Source organism: Micromys minutus (genome assembly GCF_963924665.1).
Source record: "Micromys minutus genome assembly, chromosome: 12".
In the NCBI taxonomy this organism is placed as follows: Eukaryota; Metazoa; Chordata; class Mammalia; order Rodentia; family Muridae; genus Micromys; species Micromys minutus.
In genome coordinates, this window is record NC_137981.1 from 26,665,194 (window position 1) to 26,692,003 (window position 26,810).

At 47.9% G+C, this 26,810-nt stretch overlaps 1 protein-coding gene across 3 annotated transcripts in view; it reads right to left on the bottom strand.

The window, feature by feature from the left end:
• The window catches only part of ARHGAP22 (Rho GTPase activating protein 22), a gene marked incomplete at its 5' end in the record, with an annotated part of 130,007 nt that extends 118,333 nt beyond the window's left edge, over positions 1-11,674 (bottom strand). For all 3 annotated transcript variants that reach the window (XM_080926126.1, XM_080926125.1, XM_080926123.1), the window contains one exon: positions 11,623-11,674. In XM_080926126.1, coding sequence (XP_080782252.1) covers positions 11,623-11,674 — 52 coding nt within the window. The remainder of the gene's footprint in view (positions 1-11,622) is intronic.
• Positions 11,675-26,810: the final 15,136 nt, after the last annotated feature.

Below are 26,810 nucleotides of genomic sequence, written 5' to 3' on the forward strand. Positions count from 1 at the left end.
GGAGTGCTAGGCACTCCCCTCTGCTGCCTGAATTCTTTCTGTAACCTTGCAGCAACTGGCAGATGGCATGGGGAAGCTAAGCTCCGGATGAGTTACCTGGTTCTGAGTCTCCGCCATTCCACTGTATTCTTTTTTTTTAAGCTGCAAAAGGACTTGGGAGGTGGTCAGGGCTGGGGGCATTGCTTATCTCTTAAAGTCTTTGGCTTAAAAATATGTGGACCTGGGTTTTCTTCCCAGAATGCGTGTAAAAAGCTGGGCATGGTGGTGTGTGCTGGGAGGTGGAGACAGATCCTTGGGGCTCTCTGGCCATCCAAATGAAGTTACTTGGAATATGAGAGACCTTGCCTCAAAAAAAGTGGGTGGTTCCTGAGGATGGACACTGGAGGTTGTTCTGTACATGGAGCAACACACACACACACACACACACACACACACACACACACACACTATAGCTCTCAATCAGAGATTAACAGTAGTGTGTTATTATCAGAAGGACACTCCTATGAATATTTGAGGCTTACCCTGAGCCCGCTGTAAGCTCTGTCTGTACAGGATGGTCTAGTATGACATCCTCTTTCCCCCCAAATGGACATCATAAAGTGAAGGAATAGGCATTCGAGAGCTGACAGATGGGACAGATGTAGAGGGCAGAGAACAGAGGACATGGCTGGCTGTGGTTTTCATTTTTCCACCCACCACAGGGGTGTTGTTTCCCCAGCTGTTCCCCAGGGCAGGAACAGGGGTGACCACAGGAAGCTGGCGCTCTGAAAAAGCTGCTGACTCAGCCTTCCTTGGCTCCCTGGAGGGCAGTGTGCCTGGCACCGTATCTGTCTAGACATTTGCTGAGGGTTGTGCCAGCATTGTTTGTTGGGCACAGGTTCTTCGTAGCTGAGACAAACAAGGGTACTGATCTGAGTTCCCTTCAAGCTCATAGGAACGTGGCTGCTGGAGACTGGGCTCTTATAGTGGGGGCTGTGTTACATGAGGTCATACAGTGGTTCTAATACAATTTAGAGCCACCGTGTGGTGGCTTTATAAAAGGAGTCTTTATGAGAGGTGTCCTTATAAGAGAAGCATGTATGAACACAGCCACAAAGAGAGGGATGGCCACAAGAAACACGAGAAGAGGGAACATGAAACCAAAGAGAGGTGCTGCAGAAGAAACAAGCCTGCATACCTTCATCTTCTAGCTTCTGGAGCTGTGACGAAGTGAGCTTCTGCGTAAGCTGGCCAGGCACACTCCTCTACCTCTCTCAGCCCCCTTTTGTGAGCAATGGACTTGCACGCTCAGGAAAAACTTCCCAGGGTGGGCTTTGGGGGGTACCTTGAGATAAGGAACTTCACCCGCTCCTGGACTGCTCTCTTTGCTCATTTTTTTTTTTTACCCTGAGCCCTTTCCATGTGTCATGGGGCTTCTGGTTCACTTCCGGTTCACACAGTGTCGTGCAGCGGGTGACGGGAGGATTCTTGGGTTGGGTAGGTTGTAGTTTCGGCAAAGCTTAATTAATTATTTGTGGCTGTGCCTTTGGCCAGCTCTGGCTTCAGCTGTGGTTCCCTGTTGGGGGAGCTTCCAGTTTCAGGCTCCTTCTGAGCCATGCAGATGAATTCAGTACACTGGGAAGGGGGTGCCGGAAGCCACGGTTCTTCACTGACACTGAAGGCTTTTGAGCCATTTCCAAGAGTCTTGGCAAGGGGGCTGTTGGTACAGAAATGACCCCACAACCCGGTGGAAGCTTCTTCTCCTTCTGGTTATTCTCCAGCCTCAGCGCTGCTGCCTGGCTCATCTCCCCACTATGCCACATCTCCCTTGGCCCTTGTTTAAGATGTATTTTGGGGGGACCCACACCTACGAACAGTTTCACTGCTTCCTGACTGGGGTTTTGTTTCCTCACCTGTAAAGTGGAAGGATTGCTAACTCAGGGCCAAGTGCACTGAACTGAGCTCGGCGCAGGGCAAGGTGATCTTGGGGCTGTTACCAGTTTTAGTTTGGGCCAAAGCATAAGAAGTAAAAATGAAGGAAAAGGGGGAAAAATCTACTTTCTGACTCATCTCTTAACAAGTGAACATCTGGAACTGAGCAGCTGATGGCAGCGTTTTTCCCTCTCCACTCCCCACACAGCCCCAGAACTTGCCAGTGGCTTTCTATAGAGAGCTACCAGGGGCTGGGGAGGCAGCTAAGTTACCAAACTGTTTGTTGCTTCTCACTTTGACTCCCAGCACTAGTGTTAGACAAAAAACAAACGAACAAAGCAAAAAGCAAGCCATAATATGGTAGCTCGAACTTGGTAGAGAGCAGGACCCCAGAACTGACCAGACAGCCAATTTAGCCACTGAGTTCCAGGTCCCAGTGAGAGACACTATTTCAAAAAACCAACCTGGAACTGTTTCCAAGGAGTGACAAGTGAGGTTGATACGCTTTGCCCCATCCCCCACCTAAACAGCATAACAAAAGCAGCTGGGCTCATCTTCTGCCCTTGCTCTGCTTTCCATGTGTCATTATGAGGTGTCCCTAACTTAGGCGTGACTGTGTGTGTGCATGCATAAGTGTGTGCCTGTGCGTGCGTGTGTGTTTGCGTACCATCATTTTGAAGGGTGCTGGCTTCTGCAGAATTATCTTACATCACTCAAACTAACTGTTTCACTGCCCAGCCTGAAGTCTCAGATGCCTCCTCAGTAGCCCCCTTGTCCCATACAGATCAATGCTCTGCAGTGTTTTCATCTCTAGCCATTTTATTCTTATTCAGGGCCTCAGCAAGGTCACCTGACTTGCATTAGCTTTCCCCTATCTTATCCTACCCTATCCTATCCTATCCTATCCTATTCATTCATTCATTCATTCATTCACTCACTCAAAGTCACACATTCACTCACCATTAATTAAATGTATAGTGTGTCAGGTATAACTTTGGTGATCAATTATTAAGCAAACAGCTCTAACCAACCCTTCCTCCTCCCTTCCTTATTCAAAGTGATGTTTGCATGAGCACTTATGGGGTAGCAACAAAGATAGAGAATGGAGCCTTCATCCTGAGAGCAGACTCGGGAAACCTGAAACCCATCGTAGAAGGCAAGACTCCCAATTACAACTGGGAGATGTAACTCTAAAGCTAAACAAAACTGACGAACATAACTTCTTTGAAGTCCAGGAGTTTACCAAGTGCATGAAAACCATCAGAAATGACTTTTTAGGGGGCTGGAGAGATGGCTCAGTGGTTAAGAGCACTGACTGCCCCTCCAGGAGGACCTGGGTTCAATTCCCAAGACCCACATGGCAGCTCACAACTGTCTGTAACTCCTGTTCCTGGGGTTAAACCACCCTCATGCAGATAAACAAGCAGTCAAAACCCAATGGGCATAAAAATAAAAAAGAAACTACTGTTAATTGAGATAACTGCTGAACTTTTGGGGAAGATCAATACAAGCCTGTGGTTTTCTTACTTGGGGTTCTTCCTTGTCCTTGGCCTCCAGCTCAGTTCTTAAAGAGGTGGTACCAGCCATTACAGAGCCCAGGCACAAGGCAGGAATGGTTCACTCAGTTCTGAGCAGTCAGCAACAGCCACACACAGGAAACAGTCCCTGTTGTCTTGGCAGCAGAAATTAGAAAGACCACCTCTCTCTTGCATGGGCCGTATATTTGTGATAGGGCTGTGTTGTACACACATTTACAGTGGAGGCCACAGAGGGCCCAAGTTCCCAGGTGCTCTTGCTAGTCTTAAGCCTTACCATATTTTTGACTTGAGAGCTAGCTGGGGTCAGCTCTCTGTTGGGAGAATTCTCTGTCCTCCCACAGATCTACTGGCAAAAGAGCTGATTAGTAAACAACACAGGAACAGGTTGACCACAAGGAAGCCACGTTTAAAAGCAAAAACAAGAATAAAGTACACACATAGCAGAGATGTTAGAGGCAGCAGTTTGCCAGAGAGACAACTTGGCATCTTATCTGAAGTACCTACTTTTAGCAGGTGTGTGGGCTACTTCTTTCTGGAATACCAGCATTCCGAATGCTGAGGCAGAAGGCTCACAAGTTTGAGGCCAGGCAGTGAGTCCCTGCCTCAAAGCAAAACATAACAACAACAAAACCCCCAAGAAAAAGAAATAGTATCGTTTGGGTGTGAAATGTCCCGTCAGGGCAGCGTTCACACACATGGTCCCCAGTTATCAGGCATGTTTTATAAGGCTGTGGAGGCTTTTGGACAGGGGTTGTAAGTGGCAGATGGACCATTGGGAGTGAGTTTTGAGCGCCAAAGAGTAGCTCTGCTTCTGGCCCAAGCTCTACTTCCTGATCTTTCCTGAGTCCCACCACCATGGACAGAGCCCCAGCCCCCTTGCCTTAAGTGGTGAAATGGTGAAGCAGACACACCCTCCTCCCTTAAATTGCTTCTTGTCAGGCATTTGAAAAAAGCCACACTATAAGTAGCTAAAGTATCCAGTTTTTAAAGACACCACAAAGAATAAAGCCAAAGGGAGACAGGGCTGTACATCGTCAGGAATTCTGAGTTGCTCATGGTTTGGATCTCATAGGTAAAGACTTAGAAAACAAAATTCCTGCCAGTATAATCAGAAAGCTAAAAGAAAAATGTAAAAAACCACAGGGAGAGGGGAGAGTGATGGAGTAACAGAACTTCAGGGAGATGGAAACTGAGAACAGAAATTCTTGACTTGGAAGACCAACGACTAAAATGAAAATCCCAGGGGGAACATGAGAGTGTGTGTGGTGGAGCATGGGCACATGTGTGTAGGAGCACGGGGAGCATGTGGGGAGGAAGAATGAGGAGCATGTGTGAGATGGAGCACAGGAGCATGTGTGTGGGAGCACGGGAGCATGTGTGTGGGAGCACGAGGAGCATGTGTAGTAGAGCACAGGAGCATGTGTGTGGGAGCAGGGGAGCATGTGTAGTAGAGCACAGGAGCATGTGTGTGGGAGCTCAGGAGCATGTGTGGTGGAGAACAGTAGCATGTGTGGGGGAGCACGAGGAGCATGTGTGGTGGAGCTTGGGAGCATGTGTGGTGGAGCACGGGAGCATGTGTGGTGGAGCACAGGAGCATGTGTGTGGGAGCACGAGGAGCATGTGTGTGATGGAGCTCAGGAGCATGTGTGGTGGAGCACAGTAGCATGTGTGTGGGAGCACGAGGAGCATGTGTGGTAGAGCTCGGGAGCATGTGTGGTGGAGCACGGGAGCATGTGTGGTGGAGCACAGGAACATGTGTGTGGGAGCACGAGGAGCATGTGTGTGGTGGAGCTCAGGAGCATGTGTGTGGGAGCACGAGGATTATGTGTGTGGTAGAGCTCAGGAGCATGTGTGGTAGAGCACAGTAGCATGGTGTGGGAGCACGAGGAGCATGTGTGTGGTGGAGCTCAGGAGCATGTGTGTGGGAGCACGAGGAGCATGTGTGTGGGAGCACAAGGAGCATGTGGGGAGGGAGGACAAAGCATGCATGCGAGATTAGAAGAGAGAATGAGTGCACTTGAGGGTAGAGGGGCAGAGATGATTCAATACTGCTGGGCCTGATGGAGCTGGTCTGTGATTCCCAGGTGGCTGAGGCAGGAGACTCACAAGCTACAACAGAGCTGAAGGAAAAAGAACAGACTCTCAGAGATATAGAAAACAGCAACAAGCCTTCCTGCAGTTTGCTTGTAATGCATGGAGATGCATTACATGACAATGGAGACAGGAGAGATAAAGCAGAAAAATTACTTAAAAGAGAAGAAGAATGGAGATTTTCTATTTGATGGGTTCCAAGGAGGAGGAGAAAGAGGAGGAAGAAGATAGAGGGAGTGGGAGGGAGGGAGGAAGGGAGAGGGAGAGGGAGAGAGAGAGATCCGTCCTAGCTCTGAGGAGAATGCGGACGTATAGACAATGCCAGGGTTGGAGCTATGGAGAAATTAGATGACAAACTTTGCCGTCCATCTTAAACAGCCTGATGATGCTGATGTGGAGGAGCACCTATACCTATGGGAGCACCTATACCTATGGGAGCACCTATACCTATGGGAGCATCTATACTTATGGGAGCACCTATACCTATGGGAGCACCTATACCTATGGGAGCACCTATAGCTATGGGAGCACCTATACCTATGGGAGCACCTATACCTATGGGAGCACCTATACCTATGGGAGCACCTATAGCTATGGGAGCACCTTTACCTATGGGAGCACCTTTACCTATGGGAGCACCTTTACCTATGGGAGCACCTTTACCTATGGGAGCACCTATACCTATGGGAGCACCTTTACCTATGGGATTGATCAGTGGTTTGCCTGGTGACATGGAGGAGCACTGATGTGATCAGTAGTTGACAGCTCCTCTCAACAATGTGAGCTAGAAGTGGAGGCACATACTCAAAGTACTGAGAGAAAAATGAAAACTGTTCGTCAATGCCAACCTATGTCAAAGCTGACCTTAAAAGCCAAAAAAGCAAGATGGCAGCATTCCCTGGTGTGCAAAGACAGAGAAGTACTTCCTGGCAGATCCGTGTCAGAGGAAATGCAGAAAGAAGTGTCCATTGGCATCACAGCAGCCACGGAATAACTGAAGACCAGAGATCATAAAAACAAGGGAATAGCCTACAAATGTATGCTTTCATTTTATACCATTTTATATTTAATCCACTCCAACAGATGCAAAATTCTGCAGGTTAAACATACCAGTTGACAGATTGAATTGCAACCTTGAGTGCCACTAATATGTGACTTGGGGATGAAACTCCTGTGGGCGTTCAGAGGGAAAACATTCTCAGATCTACAGTATTTGTTTGCAGTGGTGAGATCAATCGCATGTTCTCTGTAAGAGATGTGTAAGGGGCATTCGAACTCAGGTCCCCATGCTTGCATGACAAGAGCCTTTACCTGCGGAACCATCTTCAAATCCTAGCAATTTGACCTTTTCAGGCGTTTTCAGTGACAGGGGCTGACACAGAAGGGGCAGTAGATAGTAATGTACGCATGCCTAAGAAGAAAGCCTAAAGTTCTCAAAGCAAAGCCCAGCAGAGAGATAATGAGAACTGAGAGTTAATGGTAAGCTCCGATCTCAGTAACGGGAGAACGTTTAGACAGGCCACCAAGAGGTTCGTAGATGTGACATCACTAATCTGAGTTAATCAGCATGCAAGGCGTGCCTCATACAGATAAATCTTGTTCACACGGACATTTGGAACCTCCTTCATGGTAGATTGTTTGCTAGGCTAGAGTAAGTTCTGATAAGGTTAAGATTGGAATTACACAAAGTACATCTGTCTACTATACTGGAATTAAATTAGAAATAATACTAGGAAGAAATTTTGGAAATTGTCAAATGCTTGAAAGTTAACACGATTTTAACTTCAGGTGCATCCATTAGGACATCAATAACCACATGTCTACCTGAAGAGACTAAAATCAAACCAGACCCAAAGCAAGTGAAGAGGAAACCATGAAGATGAGGACACACGGTCAGAGGCCAGTAAAGCAGAAAAAGCAAAGCATGAAACATCGAAAGGCCAATGGTAGGCCTTTGAAAAGATTAATAAACCCAGCAAGCCTTTAACCAGATTGACCAATAATAATAAAGTCTAGGGATGGAAAAGGAGGCCTTGACTCAGCTCTACAGAATCTACAGAGACTTGTAAGGGAACCACTATGAGCAACTCACGCCAACAACCTGTGGGCCACCCCCAAAGCAGGCAAAGCCCAAGGACAATGATCCAATGTCCTGACCAACCATGCTTCCGATTTCTTCATCAAAGGAACGTTCTGGTTAGTTTTATTGTTAACTTGGCACAGCCTAGAGTCACCCAGGAAGTGGAAAACCCAACAGAGGAATTCTCTAGATCAGATTGACCTTGGCCGTATCTAGGAGAGACTATCTTGACTGTGGGTGCATGTTGCAGAGTTGTTGTGGGTGGCACCATCCCTGGGAAGTTGGTCCTGGGCTGTCTAATAAGCTAAGCACGGAACAGAGACCCAGCCAGTAAGTATCCTTCCTCCGTGGTTTCTGCTTCCACTTCTGCCCAGATTGCCCTCGGCCATGAACTGTGTGACTTACAAGTGTGAGCCAAATGAATCCTTTCCTTCCCAGGTTGGTTTTAGTTGTGGCATTCATCACAGCAACAGAAAGAAAACTTTGACATTGTGCTGGCTACTTTTATGTCAACTTGACAAGCTAGAGTCATCTAAAAGGAGAGAACTTAATTGAGAAAATGCCTCCATAAGATCTGGCTGTGAAGAATTTTCTTAATTAGTAACTTACGTCAGAGGTCCCGGTCCAATGTGGGTGATGCCATCTCTGGGTTGGTGGCCTTGGGTTCTGTAAGAAAGCAGGCTGAGCAAGCCATGGCGAGCAACCAGGAAGCACATTCCTCATGGCCTCTGCCTCAGATCCTGCCTTCAGGTTCCTGCCGTTTGAGTTCCTATCCTGACTTCCTTTTACTAGGAACAGTGATGTGGAAGTGTAATAAAGTAACCCCCCCAAACTTGATTTTGGTCATGGTGTTTCATTACAGCAACAGTAACCCTGACTAGAACAGACAAAGAACAGGATTGGTTCCAAACTCACTGATCTTCTGATGTCAAAGCCAGACAGGAAGGAGATTGTGTAAAAGGAGATTGCTTCCCAATAGTCCTCAAGAACACACACACACAGCAGTGCCAAGGACAAGTATGCCAGCAAAGTAAATTCCAGAAAGATTAAAAATATGAACCATTAGCAAAGAGGGTTGATTTCAGAAACACAGCTGTCTAAGTTTGACACCTGAGAGGTACAATACTTGGATGTCTGTCCCTTTTGTTAACACGATAGAATCAAGGACATTAACTATGTGACCCTTTCACAAGGCACAAAAGCATCTGGCAGAGACTAGTAGCTCTACAAGGGAAGTTCCAACAGGTCCTTTGGCAGAACACTGGTGTATAAGGTAATGATATTAGGTCCATCAGAGGGACTTAATCCCCAAGAACAGTATTATTTGTCCCAAAGTTTTGCAGGCAGCAGTCAAGAGCAAATTTATATTCCTCAATAACTTTCTCCAGGTGTGATGGCTAAGCTTGGCTGTCACTTTGATTACATCTGGAATAAACTAACACTCACATATCTGGCATGCCTGTGGGAGACTTCTCTTGACTGAATCATTTCAGGTAGGAAGACCCACCCTACATCTGGGCCATACCTTCTGGTGGCAGCCCATATGGAAGATCATGGAAGAAGGAAACTAACTTTTTGCCTACTTGTCCTAAGTCTTGATAGAAAATACACCCATCCTCCTCCTGAGGCAGGTATTAGAATGGTTTAATAGCGTGCTGGTTCTAGAACCTTCTTCTTTGGGAATTCAACATAAACTAAAGACCAAGTGCAATATCCAGACCCTTAGGCTGAACAACTACCAAATTCTTGGCTTTTCTGTTTCAAGACAGGCATCGTTGGACTAGCAGGACTATAGTCTAAATGCCCCCCCCCCCAACGCGCGCACATGCACACGCACGAGCACACACACACACACACACACACACACATACACACACACACACACACTTTCATTCTATCAGCTAGTTCTGTTCCTGTAATGACTAAACCAGGATCAGGGGATGGAGGGAAAGGCAGATGAAGGATGGGGAGAGAGAAGATGTTCTCACTGTCCCCACTGACACCTTCCCTTTCTGAAGCCTTCTGTGAAACGGCATTGCCATTTTTACCAAAGTTGCCTAAGGGTCTGAGATAATTGTCACGCAGCTAATGCAGTCAATAGGAAGCACAGACACCCGCGATGTCACCCACGAGCCTGGCTGACACTATGCTGAGTGCACAAGGCCTGCCACAGAGAGACATGCTCGCACTTATCAGACCTGTGCAGCAGCTAAATCTATGCAGACAGAAAAACAGACAGGTGGCTGTAGGAGAAGGGGGACCGGGGGTTGCTCAGTCCATGCAGGATGACAGTAGTTATCAGGCAGTCGGAGGTATGGCCACATAGCCTGCTGCATGTCTGGACTGCTGCTGGATTTTACACTTCAAAACGGCTAACTCTCTGCCATGTGAATTTTACTTTAATGTAAAAATCAATTCAATCTTACTCATTAAATTCTCATGTAACACGGTCTTTGTCCCTTTATCAACAGGTTAGTACTTGCCCTCCAGAACAGGGCAGTGGGGACAATCCATCATTCAAATCTGACCCTCCCACAAAAGCCAGGGCCTTTCCTCCCTTGCTGGATGGTGCGGCGACCCCAGCTGGAGAAGAATACCCCAGTGTCAGATACTGTGATCCCAGCTGCGCCCAGCTCGATTTCTCTCCAGAGTGGAGCTTTCGCCTATATCTAGCCCAGGGCTCAGAGCCCAGTTCTGGCTTCCAGCCCACCCAGCCCTGCCTTCCTGAAAGAGGAAACTTTCTCCTCACCTAACACTGCCTGCTCAGGATGACAGAGGCACAGCATGAGTCCAAACCCCATGGCTGGTTCCATTCACTTTTTCCTGGTGCTGGAGGTATAAAAATGTGCTGGAGCCCGGGGTCCAGCTATGGCTGGATAAGCAGAAGTCTCCAGAGGGGGTTGGGGAATTTGAAGAGATCCTTTAGTTTCTAACACAGGACCAGGGCCCCCGAGGATGGCACTGATGGCATCTGTTTCTGGAATTCAGCGCTCAGGTCTAGACACCAGAGAACACCACCCAGCTACAAACACAACCAGCTCCTTCCTGCCCGGGGTCCAGCCTTTGCCTACATATTTAAGTATGGTAGCTCCTGTAGGGCCTACCACCTCTATGACCCAGCACCTGCAAGACTCAGTACCTGCAAGACTCAGCACCTGCAAGACCCAGCACCTGCAAGACTCAGCACCTTCAAGACCCAGCACCTGTAAGACTCAGCACCTGCAAGATTCAGCACCTGCAAAACCTAGCGCCTTCAAGACCCAGCACCTGCAAGACTCAGCACCTTCAAGACCCAGCACCTGCGAGACTCAGCACCTTCAAGACCCAGCACCTGCGAGACTCAGCACCTTCAAGACCCAGCACCTGCGAGACTCAGCACCTTCAAGACCCAGCACCTGCAAGACCCAGCACCTGCAAGGCTCAGCACCTGGATGACATGCACCTTTCAGGACCTACATCTGTGCAACCCAGCACCTACAAGACTCAGTTATTAAAGGGCCCAAAACATTAAGGAAATACCAGATCATCATCTGCTGGTGACTCAAACAGGTAACAGTACCACTGTGACCAGTTGCTGCCTTCCCAGAACTTCCTAGGGAGATATTCAATCATCCTCTACATCTTTCAGCTCACCACCAGGCTGGGTTGCTTCCTGGCACAGACAGAGGAGCCTGATATGCTCAGTTCTCCCTGTGGAAGCTTTATCTAGTATCCGAGCCATCTATGGTCATAGTGATCCTTATGGACATCAAATGTCACGAGTCCCCAGCCATTGGACCCAAAACCCTTGACACTTGTGCTCATGTTGGAGCCTGATGCTCAGGAATGCATAGAGCAGGTGCTGGAATCATGGCTGAGTGCTGACAGCCGAAGGAAGATCGAGCCCCGACTGCATGGCGCCCACAGCCCACAAGACAAGGAGGCTCTTTCACCCATCGACCCCACTCTTAAGCAAGAAGTCAAGCGCACGGGCAGCCATTCCCCACAGAGCCCAATCCTTACTGAAGTATCTGGCAGCGAAGGTTCTTCTTTTGCTGGAAGCTGTCGGCAGCATCTCTAAGCCGGCAGTGTGCAGATTTCTCCTGTATCTTCTGCGGAAGGCAGCAGCCACATCCTCCGGCAGACACGCTAATTCCTGGTTTCAGCAGCAGGCGATCAGCATCTATAGTGAAGACGTATATTTAGAACGCCCTTTCCAGGCATGTGCCTGGATTTCAAACATGAAGCCTGCTGTGAGGGACTGACTTCTCTGTGGAGCATGTACCCTGGGGATCTGAGAGCAGATTTGGGGAAGTCGGAGTATCAGTTCCTCAAATCTGTAAAATGGGACCAGCAGTGAGAACTGCGTCTCAGAGGGAGAAGATGCCAGATTCATCAGCGGAAGCAAGGGCTCTGTGAACCATGAGCTCTAGCTACTATATTTGATTTTTTTCCAAGGAAATGTCATGGAATTAAGTAAGGGAACATGTGCAAGTTGCTCGGAGCATGCTGGCTGGCTCCTGGCTCACACTATGGCCCCTGGGGCTTGTGGTCCATGTGCTGGGGTAGAACACAAGAAAGCCCTGTCACATCCTCAGGGTACCACTTCTCCATTCTATTCATAGAAATGTGTCGTCATTACATCATTTACAGTTGCAGAAAATGGATACAAACAAACAAACAAACAAAAAATGTGCTTATAACTAGCCAAGTGGCATTTCTGCAGCCATTAATGTCATTCACAGGGCAGTCCTAGAAGCAAAGCCAGGCTCTAAGATGGCAGGCATTGTCACCTGTCTTTAGGACATACGATTTATCTGCAGATGGAGGGAGGATAAGCCCAGAATGCTCTTCCCCTACCCACCCCGTCTCTACTCTGATAGCCTCCTCAAGGTGAGCTTGTATCAAGCCTGAAGTTTCTGGTGGGTCCTTCCAGCCTGGGCTGGAGGAGGCAGGGATGAGGAGGAGGTAGATGTAGGCTGAAATAGGTCCACCATGCCACATAGAACAGAAGCTTGGGGCTATGGGCTAGTGGCTGGTATGCTGTGGTCCTACTGAGGCAGAATGCTTCTGGCTCACAGTTCAGTATGTGGGCATAGTTCCTGTCACTGACCGGTCCCCAGGGAGTGATGGGACAGCACCTGGATTGGAGAAGGCAGACTGCTTTTGGGATAGCAGAGAGAAAGAAGCAGTCACTGAGCCCTAAATCTGCAAGGGCCTAAGCCTAAGACGTCAGCATGACCTGGAACCCAGGAACATAGACAACGCAGAATGCTCAGCTGAGCTGCGAGCCTTCAGGGCAGAGATGGAGCTGGGGCTAGAAAACGAGGACCCTCGAGTTGGTACAGACCTCAGAGACCTGGGATCTGGAGTGACACCTTCGTTCTGTCCTAGAAGCATCCAGTTTGGAAGCATAGGTGGACCAGGTAAGGGCACAGAGGGTAGGGGCGCCCCAAACCCACCGTAGCAAACCTTAAGAATGAATGGTCTCCGTTCACACCCTAGGTCCAATTCCTAGCCGGACACAAAGCCAGGCGGCTGTGTAGTATGCCTGTAAGCCCAGGAATCAGGAGGTGGGGGTAGAAAATCAAAAGTTCAAGGTTACCCTCAGCTATATAGTGAGTTCAAGGCCAGCCTGTGCTCTTATGGAGACCCTGTTTAATAAAACAAAGGTCTAAAGTAAAAGTTGAATTCAGGAATACGAGGGCAGGTATTGCTCCCATTCGACTGAATCCAAAGCAGTGCGGTGTGCTGATTGGCTAAAGCAACTGGGTCTCGTCACATCCAAGGAACTGGGCGGTGCTGGTTTTCCGCAGGACCAGAGGGGGCAGGCAGAGGACAGGTGGATGTGAGGATAGACCCTGGGAGACTGTAACAAGTGCCTGTGTGTTTGCGGGAGGGGGGTGGGCTCCTAAACCGGTATGCTACTGTGGGGTTGCAGTAGAGAGGGTCACCTGTGTCCCCCAGTCACCTCCTAACCTACCTTTCTAAGCAAGGTCAAGAGCGGGCCACACCCAGCCACGCCCAGCACAGCTGGGGCCTGCTATAGGGTGAGCTGGACGCCTTGCTGAGCATGACTCAGCTCTAGCCGTGGCCCCGCACCATGCTCACAACAGACCTGTTTGCCCTGGACTCAGGCCACTGCCCCTGTGCCCGCCCTCACCCCACCTGCAGGCATTAATGACCGCGGGCATAGGACCGCACAATGCACACATTTACGCAACACCTGTCAGCAGTGGGGAAGGGTCTCACTGTGGAATCGTGGTTGCTCCGAGCCACGCAGCAATTCACTGGGGCTTAGGAGGGGTTTAAAAGTTCATCTTTAAGAACTCACGGCCCGGGGTCAGGAAACTTGTGCAGCCCTGGCTCCCCACTCACCCCGCACAGGGTCGCTGCTGTGTGTGGCTCTCCTGGAGCGGCCCTGGCTCACCTGGATCACATCTCTGCTCACCTGGGTCCGGAGAGCAGGCTTCTCTGTCTTTGCCTGAATCTCCAGGGGCTCCTTCTTCGGCGCCCGGAGGGAGGACTCGGGCTGCCGCCCCTCTTCTCACCCCGTGGGCGCCCTGCCTTTGGCCCTGCCTCTGGCTCCCATGGGACGAGCCCGCTGGTAGGACCAGGGGATGCTACCCAGGCTGAACATCATCAGGCAGGATGCAGGTTTCCTGTCTCCTCGATGCCTCTGGGGATGATGCTCTGACGGCTGTCCTTGGCTGGCCTCTCAAGGCTGCAGCAGCCTCAGCGACTCCTAAAGTGTTCTGTGAAAGGCTGACCTCTGCAGGGAAGAGCCCCGCCGAGCAGTGCCTGGGTTGTCTGGTTTGGAGTGCCCTCTCGTGGTCATTCGAGGCGCTGCCGCCAGTGCTTCTGGATCCTGGTCTTGTGCCTAGACATTGCATTTTGCATTGGTGCTGAGATCTGGAGTCAGCTTGAGTGAATTCTGCGCTTTCCTATGGCCTCACCTTCCTACCCTCCACGAGCTGCTGGTGAGTCGTGTGGGACTCCTGGGGCTTACATAGATTCTTGCTCCCATCAGTTCGACCCTCCCACCTTGCTCCATGGTTAGACCCTGAGAACTGCAGCAAGAAGACCCCCAGGTGGCAGAGGACAGATATGACTATTTCTCAAGCCAATTGGCTCACTAAGGACATTTCAAAGCCAAAGGCCCAGAAAAGAAGTGAACAGGTGGCCGCACTGTGGGGGCAGAAAGTGCCCTTCTTCCAGAGTGGGCCAGCCTCCCACTCACCAGGGCTCAGCAGAGGCACTGCTGGGCATCCCCTCTGATTAAGCTAACAAACAAGGACCTGGAATGGTGACAATGTCATTGGAAAACACTCCTGTGTGCTCCCAGGGGAAGGAACTCAAGTGTGTCCAGGCTTGCTGGGAAGGGCTGGGGTTGCAGAACAAAGTGGGAAAGAGGCTGAGGTGGAGTTGATTTTGATTCCCGTAGTGGATACAGGTTGCCCATTGGGTACTTTCACAGCCTTCCTGAACCCCACCCTCTATTCCTAAAGCGCAGGTAGGCCCACTCCCCAGAGGACCAAGTGCCGTAGGTCACACTGGGCATTTGCTAAGAGGCCACCTTATCCCAACCGTGAAGCCACCTGCACCTGACACCCACTGGCAGAGGGGAAGTCGCTTTTCTCTAATGGAAGACGCACGTTTTAGGGCTCAGGAGCGGCTTGGGCTCCACAGGCTTTCTTCTGATTTCTTTTGCTCAACTGTTTTTTTTTTTTTTTTTTTTAATTTTACTTTAGTAGTGTTTTGATTTTATCTTATTTTAATTTTTTTTGTTTTCTGAGATTATTATTATATCATATGTCTCTTTCTCTTTCCTCCCTCCAAATCCTCCTTGCTCTTTTTCAAACCCATAGTCTTTACCCCCTTAATTATTATTAATCACATGAACACGCGAGTGCGCGTGTTCACACACACACACACACACACACACACACACACACACACACACACACGGTTTCAAGATGTCAACTTAGATACCAACTGTGAAGACACAGAGCTAGTTAAAATACCAGATGAAGAACTCAAAACTTAGTTACTAAGAGAACCAATGACTTCAAAGAGGATATAAATCAGCAGACATGGAGTAAGAACTCAGCCCATAGCTTGGAAAGGAAAGCCAGCAACAGGGATGAACAAAGTTATCTTTTAACCTTCATGGAGAGATGGACGCATGGAGACCAGAATGAACCAGTTCATGACCACCAAGCCAACACTGCTGGAGACACCCAGGAACCCTCAACACAGAGGAGGAACGTCTCAGCCGAGCGAACACAGGAAAGGATGCAGTCACGAGCCAGATGGTGAGCAAAGAGAACAGAGGACAAAGAACAACCCAATCAGAACACAACCAAAACCAAGCAAAAGAAACTACAAAAAAAGCAAAGCTCTCTCAATAAAAACTATGAATGCAAGTGGATTCAACTCTGCTGTGGAACGGAGGCCAGCTGATGATCTATGACTACGAGCCAGTTAATCCTCCGTTGATCCGAAACCATATCCCACTGGCAAAGAGACCCACAGACCGAGTCTTAAGGATGGAAAACAACGTGCCAAGCAAGCAAATCTACCAACAAGCAAAGGAAAGCTGAAGCAAGCTGGCCTAGATATTCCCATGCTCGATAAAGTAGACTTCAAATAGAGACTAGCCAGAGAGATAGAAGGCCACTGAGAACTAGTAAAGGGAACACTTCGTCAAGAAGATCAAATGATAATTTAAATGTTTATTATGTTTTATGCAGCTAACTCCAGGTCTTCCTATTTCATAAGACAGATGCTAATAGACACAAGGCCAGATAGGTCTTGTTGCGATGGCTGTGATATTCTGCTTTCAGGGATGCACGGTTCGTTTAGACTAGAAAGTGAACAAGGATTTTCACAGTTACTTTTCACCAGTGCTCTAAGGGTTTAACAGATATTAACAGAGCGTTCCCTCCACCAGCTGCAGACAGACATTTCTCCTCGCAGCCCACACAGTCTACTCCGACATGGATCATGTTTAGACAACAGAGGCAGTGCTGACAAATACAGAAGAAATAATTTCTCAGCCGTCGTCAGACCACCGTGGAGTGAAACTAGACATTAGCAATGAGAGGAGCCTCAGGAACTACAGTTACAGGGTGTTTTAACGGTCCACTCTTGAGTGACCAACTGGTTATTGGAGAAAAAGATGGAGGAAATTAAAAAGTTTTCTTGAGTGAAATGAAGTCGAAAAGACTGATCAGGACCAAAAGGGTTCTAGAGGATGTAGTTAAAGAAATCCACCATTACCAACACGATTGAAGCTTTGGTAAAGGGTCTCTGAGCAAAAGAGACTAAAGAACCACTGAATTCACTGCCCTGTCTCCCTAGACCAAGAACAGCTAACACCAATGCTCACCAAACGGTTCATAAACCAGAAAGGGAACGGACACCAGTAAACCCATTCTGAGTCCAGCACTACCCCAGTGCCCAAACTGAGCACATCATCAACGTCATCATCATCATCATCACCAACAGGGACAGCATCAACAACAAGAAAGAAGAAAGAAAGAAAAAATGGCTGCCAGTTTCCCTGGTGATATAGATGCTGAAATTCATACGGAAGCAGAAAAGACCACACCCCCGAATAATAGCCAATGGGATCCAGAGCAAGAGAGCAACGTTGCAGGCAACTTGAAACCTTATCTCAATTGACATTGCAGAGCCACCGTGACAAAAGTGTGGTACTGGCACACAGCAGATGCCTGCACAGCAGGGGACCCAGACACAAATCCACATAGCCACAGCCACTCAACTTAATGCTTCCAAAGCACACCTTGGAGAAAAGAACTCATCTTCATCTAACGATACCGGCAAACCCGGATGTCAGCTTTAGAGAATGAAGGTAGGTATGTAGCTCCGGTCCCACACAGAACCCAGCTTCAACCTTAATAGAAGACCTGGGCTTCTGAACCTGCTGGAGGAAAGCAGGCGAAAGATTTCAGTGATGGAGGCGTAGGTGGGGGCTTTCCAAGAAGAACAGAACGGGCACCGCAGCAGAGGAAAGTCCCAGAACTGACGGTGAACCACGTAAAATTGTAAAGAGTCTACACAGTGAAGGAGGCAATCGGCGATCGGCAGAGGGGAAAGGCGGTCTACAGGATGGGAGGAAATCCTTCCCCCGGTACCCGTCTGATGGGCTCAATATCTAGAACAAATAAAGAACTCTAAAAAACCAAACGCCAAATCATGGAGACAATATAGGGGCGGGTAAACCGAACAGATAGTTTTCAAAAGAGGAAATGCACTATCAGTTGATGAATATTTAAAAATATTCAACCGCCAGAGAAACCCAAATTAAAACTGTTTTGAGATTCTAACCCACCTTAGTCAGAATGGCGAACACCAGGAGAAGAACCTGCCTGAGAGGAAGTGTGTGTGTGTGTGTGGGGGGGGGGGTTAGTCACTGTTGGGGGGACTGTCATGGAAATCAGCCCTGAAGATACAACATATGACCCAGCGATCCTCCTGAGACACCTGAGCCTGTTAACTGAGACGTTATTCATTATAGCCAAAACCTGTGCCATAGTCAACCCCCTTGCCAGCCTGACTGAATTTATAATAGGCTTGGGAGACACAGCGGTCAGTGAGGTCGTTTTCCAGAGGGGTTAACTGACGGGTGAAGCAGAAAGCTAACATAGCGCCGACCTGAAGATCTCTGCAAAGTGAACGGTGTCCTCGCCTCTCTCTGAATTCAGACTGATGGCCGAAGTAAACCTAGAAAACCTTCCTTACTCCCCCCCCCCCACTTAAAAAAAAGTATTTATTTTATGTATGTGAATAAACTGTCGCTGTTTTCAGACCCACCAGAAGAGGGCATCGGATCCCATTACAGATGGTTGTGAGCCACCATGTGGTTGCTGGGATTTGAACTCAGGACCTCTGGATGAACTGTCAGCACTCTTAACTGCTGAGCCACCTCTCCAGCCCCCTTTCTCTAATTTTTTACTGGTTCTTCATGAATTTCATGTCTTGCACCCCAATCTCCCTCATTTCTCCCTCTCTGTGTACCCACCGTTCACCCCTAAAACCTCCCACCCCACCAGAGAAAAAAAAGAATTCTCATTGTGGAAGCTGTAGTGTGTCACAGTGTGTCCCTTAGCACACCCTTTTGTCCACACTTCATTGTTCACAAATGTTCATTGCCATGGCTCACTGTTCATACGAGGCCTCCGGCTAACGCTACACTGTCGACACTGGAACCTCACTGGGGCTCCTCTTGATTATCCTGTTGTCACCCTGTGACATGGAGATCCTGGAGTTTTGGATTTGTAGGACCGACACTGCATGTACCCTGACAGTCACTGATGGGGACAGATGCTGGGGTGGGCCAATCCAAAGCCCTGGATCTGGGCCTGAGAGGTTTCTGTCTGAGCTGCTCAGCCCACTGGCTCTCACACCCTCATGTCCTAGGCCTGGGTCACAGGCACACCCTGCAGCCAGGGCCAGCTCCACCTTGCGAGGTGCAGGGCCTACTCTCCCGAGTCCTGCAGCAGGTGACAGTGACAGTTCTCAACCTGCCTTAGGTGGCAAAAGGACATCTCTCCCTTGCCCATGCTATCACATGGCAGACAAGTCCTCGGGCTGGCTCGCCCGTGCTCACACCATCAGGGTCAGGTCTCCCATGCCGCCCAGGTGAGCTTCAGGGCCTGCTCTCCCAAGTGTTGCAGCAGGTGAGGGTCCGGACTAGATTTCCTGCTCTCATGGCCTCGTCAGGGCCAGCGATCCCAGTCAGCTATCCAGTGTTGAGGGCAAAAGCAAGGGGAAAGGCTCTCCTTACTGGTGCCACCTCGCAGAGGACAAGAGGCAGGGCTGTCTCTCCCACTCTGATGACCTGGGGTAAGCTCTTCTGCCTGCTATAGGTGGCAAAAGACGAGAAGGGGGCATCTCTAGCTCATCTATGTCACTGCATGGCAGATAAGTGGCCTGCTCTCCCAAGTGCTGCAGCTGGTGAGGGGCAGGGACAGCTCTCCAGCATTCATTACCCCAGGACCAGGTATCCTACCTGCCACCAGTAGGAAAGGGGAAAAGGGGTAGGGAAAGAGGGGAAGGGAAATGGGAAAGAGGGTTTCTTTCTCTTACCCACACCATTGCATGGAAGACAGATGGTAGGGCCAGTTCTCTGACACTTGTATCAGGCCAGCTCAACCGAAACCCCCACAATGTGCGGGGCTCACTCTCCCAAGTCCCGCAGCAGGTCAGGTGTGGAGTCAGCTCCTCTGCTTTTATGACCCCAGGGCCAGCTCTCCCAGGATGCCCAGGTGAGGGCAGCAGCTCAGACCAGGGACATTGGCCTGGCCTTTGGTAGTAACAGACCCCTGCTGCTGCAGGACCACAGACCCAGACATGGCCCTCTGTGACAGCACAGGCTAGAATCCCACCATGGCTCCTCACATCAGTCTGTCCCTCACTACCCCGGACTTTCCAGTTCTGCTTCTTCACGGTGCACATGTCCAACTGTTTCTCTTGCTTTTCTATCTCTCCAGCACTTACTTGCTCCTCTTGGTGGAATCCAGGGCCTCTGGGAGTCTGGAGTCATCTCTGGAGTGGTCTCGGGAGTTCCGTACCCCATCTGTGTATTTATGGCATGGGGCCATAATGCAAGATGGCGGGGGTCGTCTTGGCATAGCGCCCTCTGTAGAGGAGGACTGTTGGTGATCTCAGGAGAGCTACCCCTCCCAGGAGCCTACCTGGGCCTTCTTGGCACCAGACTGATGATGGTTTCAGGCTCACTTTTCCAGGGAATGCTAGGCTACTAATCATCCAGACGCTCACAGGTACCTCTCTGCCCCCTACTGACGCACTCGTGAAACAGCGACCACACCTGCAATGCTTCTAGAGGCTGGGACCCCCCCTCCCCTTCTTTACATTGATTCTGGTCTGGTTTTGTCACCGCAGAGGGACAAGCATGGAACTAGCCTGGATGTCCACCAACAGATGAATGGATAAAAAAAGTGCGAGTCATGTGCACAGAGACATTTTATTTAGCCAGAAAGTGGACTTGTGGGCTGGGGAGAGGGCTTTGGTCGTGAATGTGCTTCTGTGTAAGCCCGATGGTGGGCCAGCTAGCCTGGGCTACCAGTACGGCAGGCAAAACAGAGATGGTGGGCCAGCTAGCCTGGGCTACCAGTACGGCAGGCAAAACAGAGATGGTGGGCCAGCTAGCCTGGGCTACCAGTATGGCAGGCAAAACAGAGCAAAAGGAGAGAATGGGCTCCGAAGAGCTGAACTCTGACCTCCACACATCCATGTAGTCAAGGCTCACATGTCCTACTGCCACACACACACACACACACACACACACACACACCATAACATTTGCAGAAAAATGGGCAGCTATGGAAATTATGTTAAGTAGTAAGACAGACTCAGAAAGACAAATAGCATGGTTTCTCTCCTGTGCATATACATGCATATGAATTTTTATATAGACATGGAACTTACGTATGTGTATAACTTATAATACAAGTGTAAAAGAAGGAATGAGAAGTGGGGTGGGGCAGGCAGACCGTGCCGACCATTTTTCGCTGTGCAGGGTCTGTATTAACCACGAGTGATGGAACTCTATTCTGCTCATCCGGTCACCTGCATGGAAAGGAGACCGTGGGGCTCGTGAGAAAGGGGAAGTGGCGATGGAGTAGGTTACAATATGATACTGCACAAAAACACCGTAGTGAGGCCCAGATATTGCCTGCTATCTGAAAACAACGCTATGCATCTGAGAGGAAAACTAATTATGAGATGTTCAGGAAATGGATGAAACTGGAAAGTACAAGACAACCGAAACCCAGAAAGAAAAAAAATAGCATAACCCACACGAGCTCTCTTTTGAGGATCCTAGTCTGTGACGTATTTATGTGTAATGGGCACACATTTGGGTGGAATCTAAAAACCTCGAAAGAAGACCAGGAGAGAGCGATGTTTGTTGGTGGAGGATGGGAGGGGGCAAAAGGATTCAGGGCACTAAGAGACAATATCAGAGAGAGGTTGCAAGGAGGAAACAGGGATTCCAGAGGAGTGGGGGGATGGAGTAAGGAGAATCTCAAAAGACACACTTTGCTGGTTGCCGCCATAACAATATCTAAACAAAATATGTGTGGGTTAAAAAAGGAAGAAAGGAAAAAGAAGCAATTGACATACTGAACAATACTAATTGTAATTGGCGATTATGGCCACAAGATGGCGCCACCAGTACGCTGCTGTGTCTGTGTGTGTGTGTGTGTGTGTGTGTGTGTGTGTGTGTGTGTGTGTGTTTCCTGAGTGCACTCTGAGTTTCCTCTCCCCCACTAGTCAGGGAGGGTGCGAACTTAGGGCGCAGTCAGCGTTTCGTTTTTCCCTCTCTGGTCCGCGACTTTGGCCGCGGTTCTAGTCTGGCAGTGAGTCTCAGTAGAAGCTCTAAAACAGGCTGTGGCAGGATGGTCCTGAGGCAGCTGGGAAAAGCGGGACAGGAAAAGTGTTGTCCTATCTCACTGGGCGGCAGAGTTGGAGATTGGATAAAGCATGCTTTGGAGGGCTTCTTGTCTGCCGCTCAGGCTGACCCGCATAGCGTGAGGAGCCACTGCACGAACGTGGAATCAGACGCCTCTCAATGAGCAGAAAATGAACCAGAGCATGGCCCGGGACAAGATGTTCAAGCACTGTGGTCGGTGATGGTCGCTGCGCAGGGCCGGAGAGCAGAAGACGTGGAACAGAGAAGCCTCCAGCGCCAGAACCGCATCAGCCTTGACATCGAAAGGTAGGGTGATTAAATGTTAGTCCAACCCAAAGGAAATGAATCCCTTGCCAAGATTAAACACAGCACAGAGAAACTGTAATTCAGCATGGAGTTGTCGAGTCTCACGGCTGAACTGTCACCAGGAGCAGCTGGAGAGATGAGCAGCTAGGCCAAGGCCAGAAGCAAACCCAGCGGGGCGTGTTGAGTCAAGTGTGGTTGTCACTCTGCAGACGGCTCTTCTGGGCTAGGGTGCAGCTCTGAGAGTCACAGTCACCACACTGCACACTGATGGGTTTTCTTAGAGGAAGAAGGCACGGGCACGTGCATTTGCTACTGGCTCTATTGATGAACAGGGCAGTCCATCATTTCCGGAGGAGAAAACCAGCAGCCACTTCCATATCTCCATTTCCACCCCTCTTTCCAGCACACTAACCTCTCAGCTTCTCTTCCTTTCCCCTCTCCCCATCACCTACTTGCTCCCTTCTGCCCTTCCTTCCCAGCAAGGGTTGGGCATGGTCCCTGGCCAGTATTTTAAATAAGTTTAACAGAGCACTGCAGAGTGAACTCCCACTAGTATATCCACCCCAACCTACTGTGTACTCATGGGAAGAGCTGCCCTACTGTGTACTCATGTTAAGAGATGCCATGTTCTTGTTACATTTAAACTTATTTTTGTCAGTCAGAAGAACAGGAAGGAGGCTCTCCTGTCCTCAGAACCCTCTCATGTCCTCAGAATCCCTAAGACCTACCTCTCTGACACCTCTTCCCACACCACCCCCTTGTGCTTCTGCCCTTACATGGGCAGGAGGATATCCAATGCTCAAGGGCAAGCCATGACAGTCAGAAGAACAGAGACCCCCTGGCGACTAAAGGTTATACTCTGCCTCAAGAACAGCCCCAAACTCTGACTGAGACTCCCTGCTGAACTAGGGGTCATACTGGCCACCAAAAATAGAGAACACAGAGCCCAGAAGACCAAAGAGGGAACAGAAACCAAGAAACAAAACACCCATCCAGCCAGACAAACTCAGAAATTGACACCTAGACCTGGATTCATCCCAAACCCAGATGCCTAGACGCCAGTGTAAGAACTCAACAACAACAGCCAAGGCAACATCACACCACCAAAGCTCAGCAACCACGAGTATTCGAACACAGCTGAAGCACAGGACAATGACCTTAAAAACCTTAAAAAGGAAATGAATAAATACCTTAACAAAATCAAGGAAAACATAAACAAGGAATCAGAAGAAATGAATAAATCTCTTAAAGAAAGCCAAGAAAAAAACAAGCAAACAGGTGAGGGAAATGAATAAAATTGTGCAAGACCTGAAAACGGAAATAAAAGCAACAAAAAAAACGCACACTGAAGGAATCCTGGAGATTGAAAATCCATGTAAGCAAACAGACCACAGAAGCAAGCATCAGCAACAGAATACAAGAGAGGAGAGCGAGAGAGAGCAAGAGAGAGAGAGGGAGGGAGGGAGGGAGGGAGGGAGAGAGAGAGACAGAGACAGAGACAGAGAGAGACAGACAGAGAGAAAGAGTCTCAGGCATAAAAGAAATAAATGGATATACATCAATCAAAGAAAATGGTATATCTAAAAAGTTTAAGACACCATGAATTCAAATACCCAGGAAATCTAGGACACCATGAAGAAAAGACAAAACCTAAGAATGGTAGAAATAGAAAGAGAAGAATCTCAGCTTAAAGGTCCAGAAAAACAGCCATTGCTGTCTATTGAGCTCCATAGAGACAGCGCTGGGGCAAGCAAGAGCCGGACGGGCACTGGGTGACTCTGTGTCTTTCGGAAGAAACTCAACTAAACATGGGCAAAGGAGATCCTAAGAAGCCAGGAGGCAAGATGTCCTCATATGTATTCTTTGTGCAAACCTGCTGGGAGGAGCACAAGAAGCACCCGGATGCTTCTGTCAACTTCTCAGAGTTCTCCGAGTGCTCAGAGAGGTGGGAGACCATGTCTGCTAAAGAAAAGGGGAAATTTGAAGATATGGCAAAGGCTGACAAGGTTCATTATGGAAGAGAATTGAAAATCTACATTCTCCCTCAAGGGGAGACCAAAAAGAAGTTCAAGGACCCCAATGCACCCAAGAGGCCTCCTTTGGCCTTCTTGTTCTGTTCTGAGTACCCCCCAAAAATCAAAGGCAAGCATCCTGACTTATCCATTGGTGATGTCACAAAGAAACTAGGGGAGATGAGGAACAACACTGCCGTGGATGACACAGTCCTATGAGAAGAAGGCCGCCAAGCTGAAGAAGTACGAAAAGGATATTGCTGCCTACAGAGCTAAAGGAAAACCTGATGCAGCAAAAAAGGGGTGGTCAAGGCTGAAAAGGGCAAGAAAAAAGAAGGAAGAGGAAGATGAGGAGAAAGATGAAGAGGATGAGGAAGAAGAGGAAGATGAAGATGATGATGAAAAAGATGATGAGAAGAAGAAGATGATGAATAAGTTGGTTCTGGTGCATATTTTCCTTGTCTATAAAGCATTTATCCCCCTGGTATATAACTCACTTATTTTAAAGAAAGAGATTGAAATGTAAGGCTTTGTAAGACTTGTTTTTAAACTGCACAGCGTCTTTTTTTGTGTAGTTAACACACTACCGAATGTGTCTTTAGATAGCCCTATCCTAGTGGTGTCGGCATGGGGGCACCTGGTGGTATCAACCTGGTACAGTCTGGGGGTTGTAAATTGGCATGGAAATTTAAAGTGGGTTCTTGTTGGTGCACAGCACAAATTAGTTAGATATGAGGACAGTAGTTTAGTTATTTTTCTGATTTTTTTCTTTTGGCTTTCTTTTGTTTTCTTTTTCTCAACTTCAGTTGTCTCTGATGCATCTTATACAAAGATAATTGTTCTGTTAACTGAATACCACTCTGTAATTGCAAAAGCATTGTGACTGTTTTGTTGACATTCTGAATACTTCTAAGCAAATACAATTTTTTATTAAAAAATAAAGGTCCAGAAAAATATTTTTTAACAAAATCATAGAAGAAAAATTTCCAAACGTTAAGAAGGACATGGCATATTCTTCTTATGTTATACAGGTACAAGAAGCTTACAAAACACAATATATGGATCAGACTAGAAAAGAAAGTCTCCCTTCTGTATAATAATTAGAGTACTAAATATAGAGAACAGAGAAAGACTACTAAAGGCTGCAAATGGGAAAGAGCAAGTAACATATAAAGGCAGACCTATTAGAATTACACCCAACTTTTCAACAGAGACTCTCAAGGTCTGAAGGGCCCAGATAGTCTCTAAGAGACCACAGATGCCAGCCCAGATTGCTATGCTCAGTAAAACTTTTGATCACCAGAGATGGAGAAAACAAGATATTCCATGACAAAGTCAAAATTAAACAATATCTATCCACAAATACAATTCTACAGAAGGTGCTAAAAGAAAAACTCAAACCCAAGGAGGTTAACCACACCCATGAAAAATAAATCATTTCACACCAATAAAACCAAAAAAAAAAAAAGGTACACATGTCACCACCACCACCACCAAAAACAAAATAACAGAAATTAACAATTATTGGCAATTAATATCTCTCAAAACCAATAAACTCAATTCCCAATAAAAGGACACAGGCTAACATTCAAATGCAAAATCAGAATCCATCCTGCTGTTGAATACAAGAAACACACTTCAACTTGTAAGATAGGAATTACCTCAAAGTAAAGGGTTGGAAAAAGGATCATAGCAAATGTATGCAAAAAGCATGCGTGTGTGGCTATTCTAATATTTGTCAAAATAAACTCCTAGCCAAAATGAATCAAAAGAGATGGGGAAGGACATTTTATATTCATGAAAGGAAAAATTTACCAAGATATAATTTCAATGCTTAACATCCATGTCCCAAGCTTAAGGGCACCTACATTTGTTAAGAAGAAGGAAAAAAAAAAGCTAAAGCTTAAATCCAACTTCAAATCTAACCTCAAATCAAACCTTAAATCAAACATCACACATTAATAGATGGAGACTTCAACACTCCACTCTCATCAATGGACAGGTTCAAGACAGAAACCAAATAGGAAAATGATGGTGCTAAAATATGATTCAAATGGACCTAACAGATATCTACAGAACATTTCATATAAACACACAAAAAAATACCTTCTTCTCAGGACCTCATAGAACTTTCTCCAAAATTGATCACACAGTCAGGTACAAAGCAGGCCTCAACAGATACACCAAAAAAGAAATAACCCTTGTATCTTATCAGCACTCCATAAATTAAAGCTGGAGTTTAGCAACAACACAAATAACAGAAACCTTACAAACACAAGAACCTGAATGATCACTGAGTCAGGGGAGAAATGAAGAAATTAGAGACCTTCTAAAATTCAATGAAAATGAAGGCAAAACATACCCAAACTTCTGGGACACATGAAATCAGTGCTAAGAGGATTGTTTATAGCATTAAGTGCCTTCATAAAGAA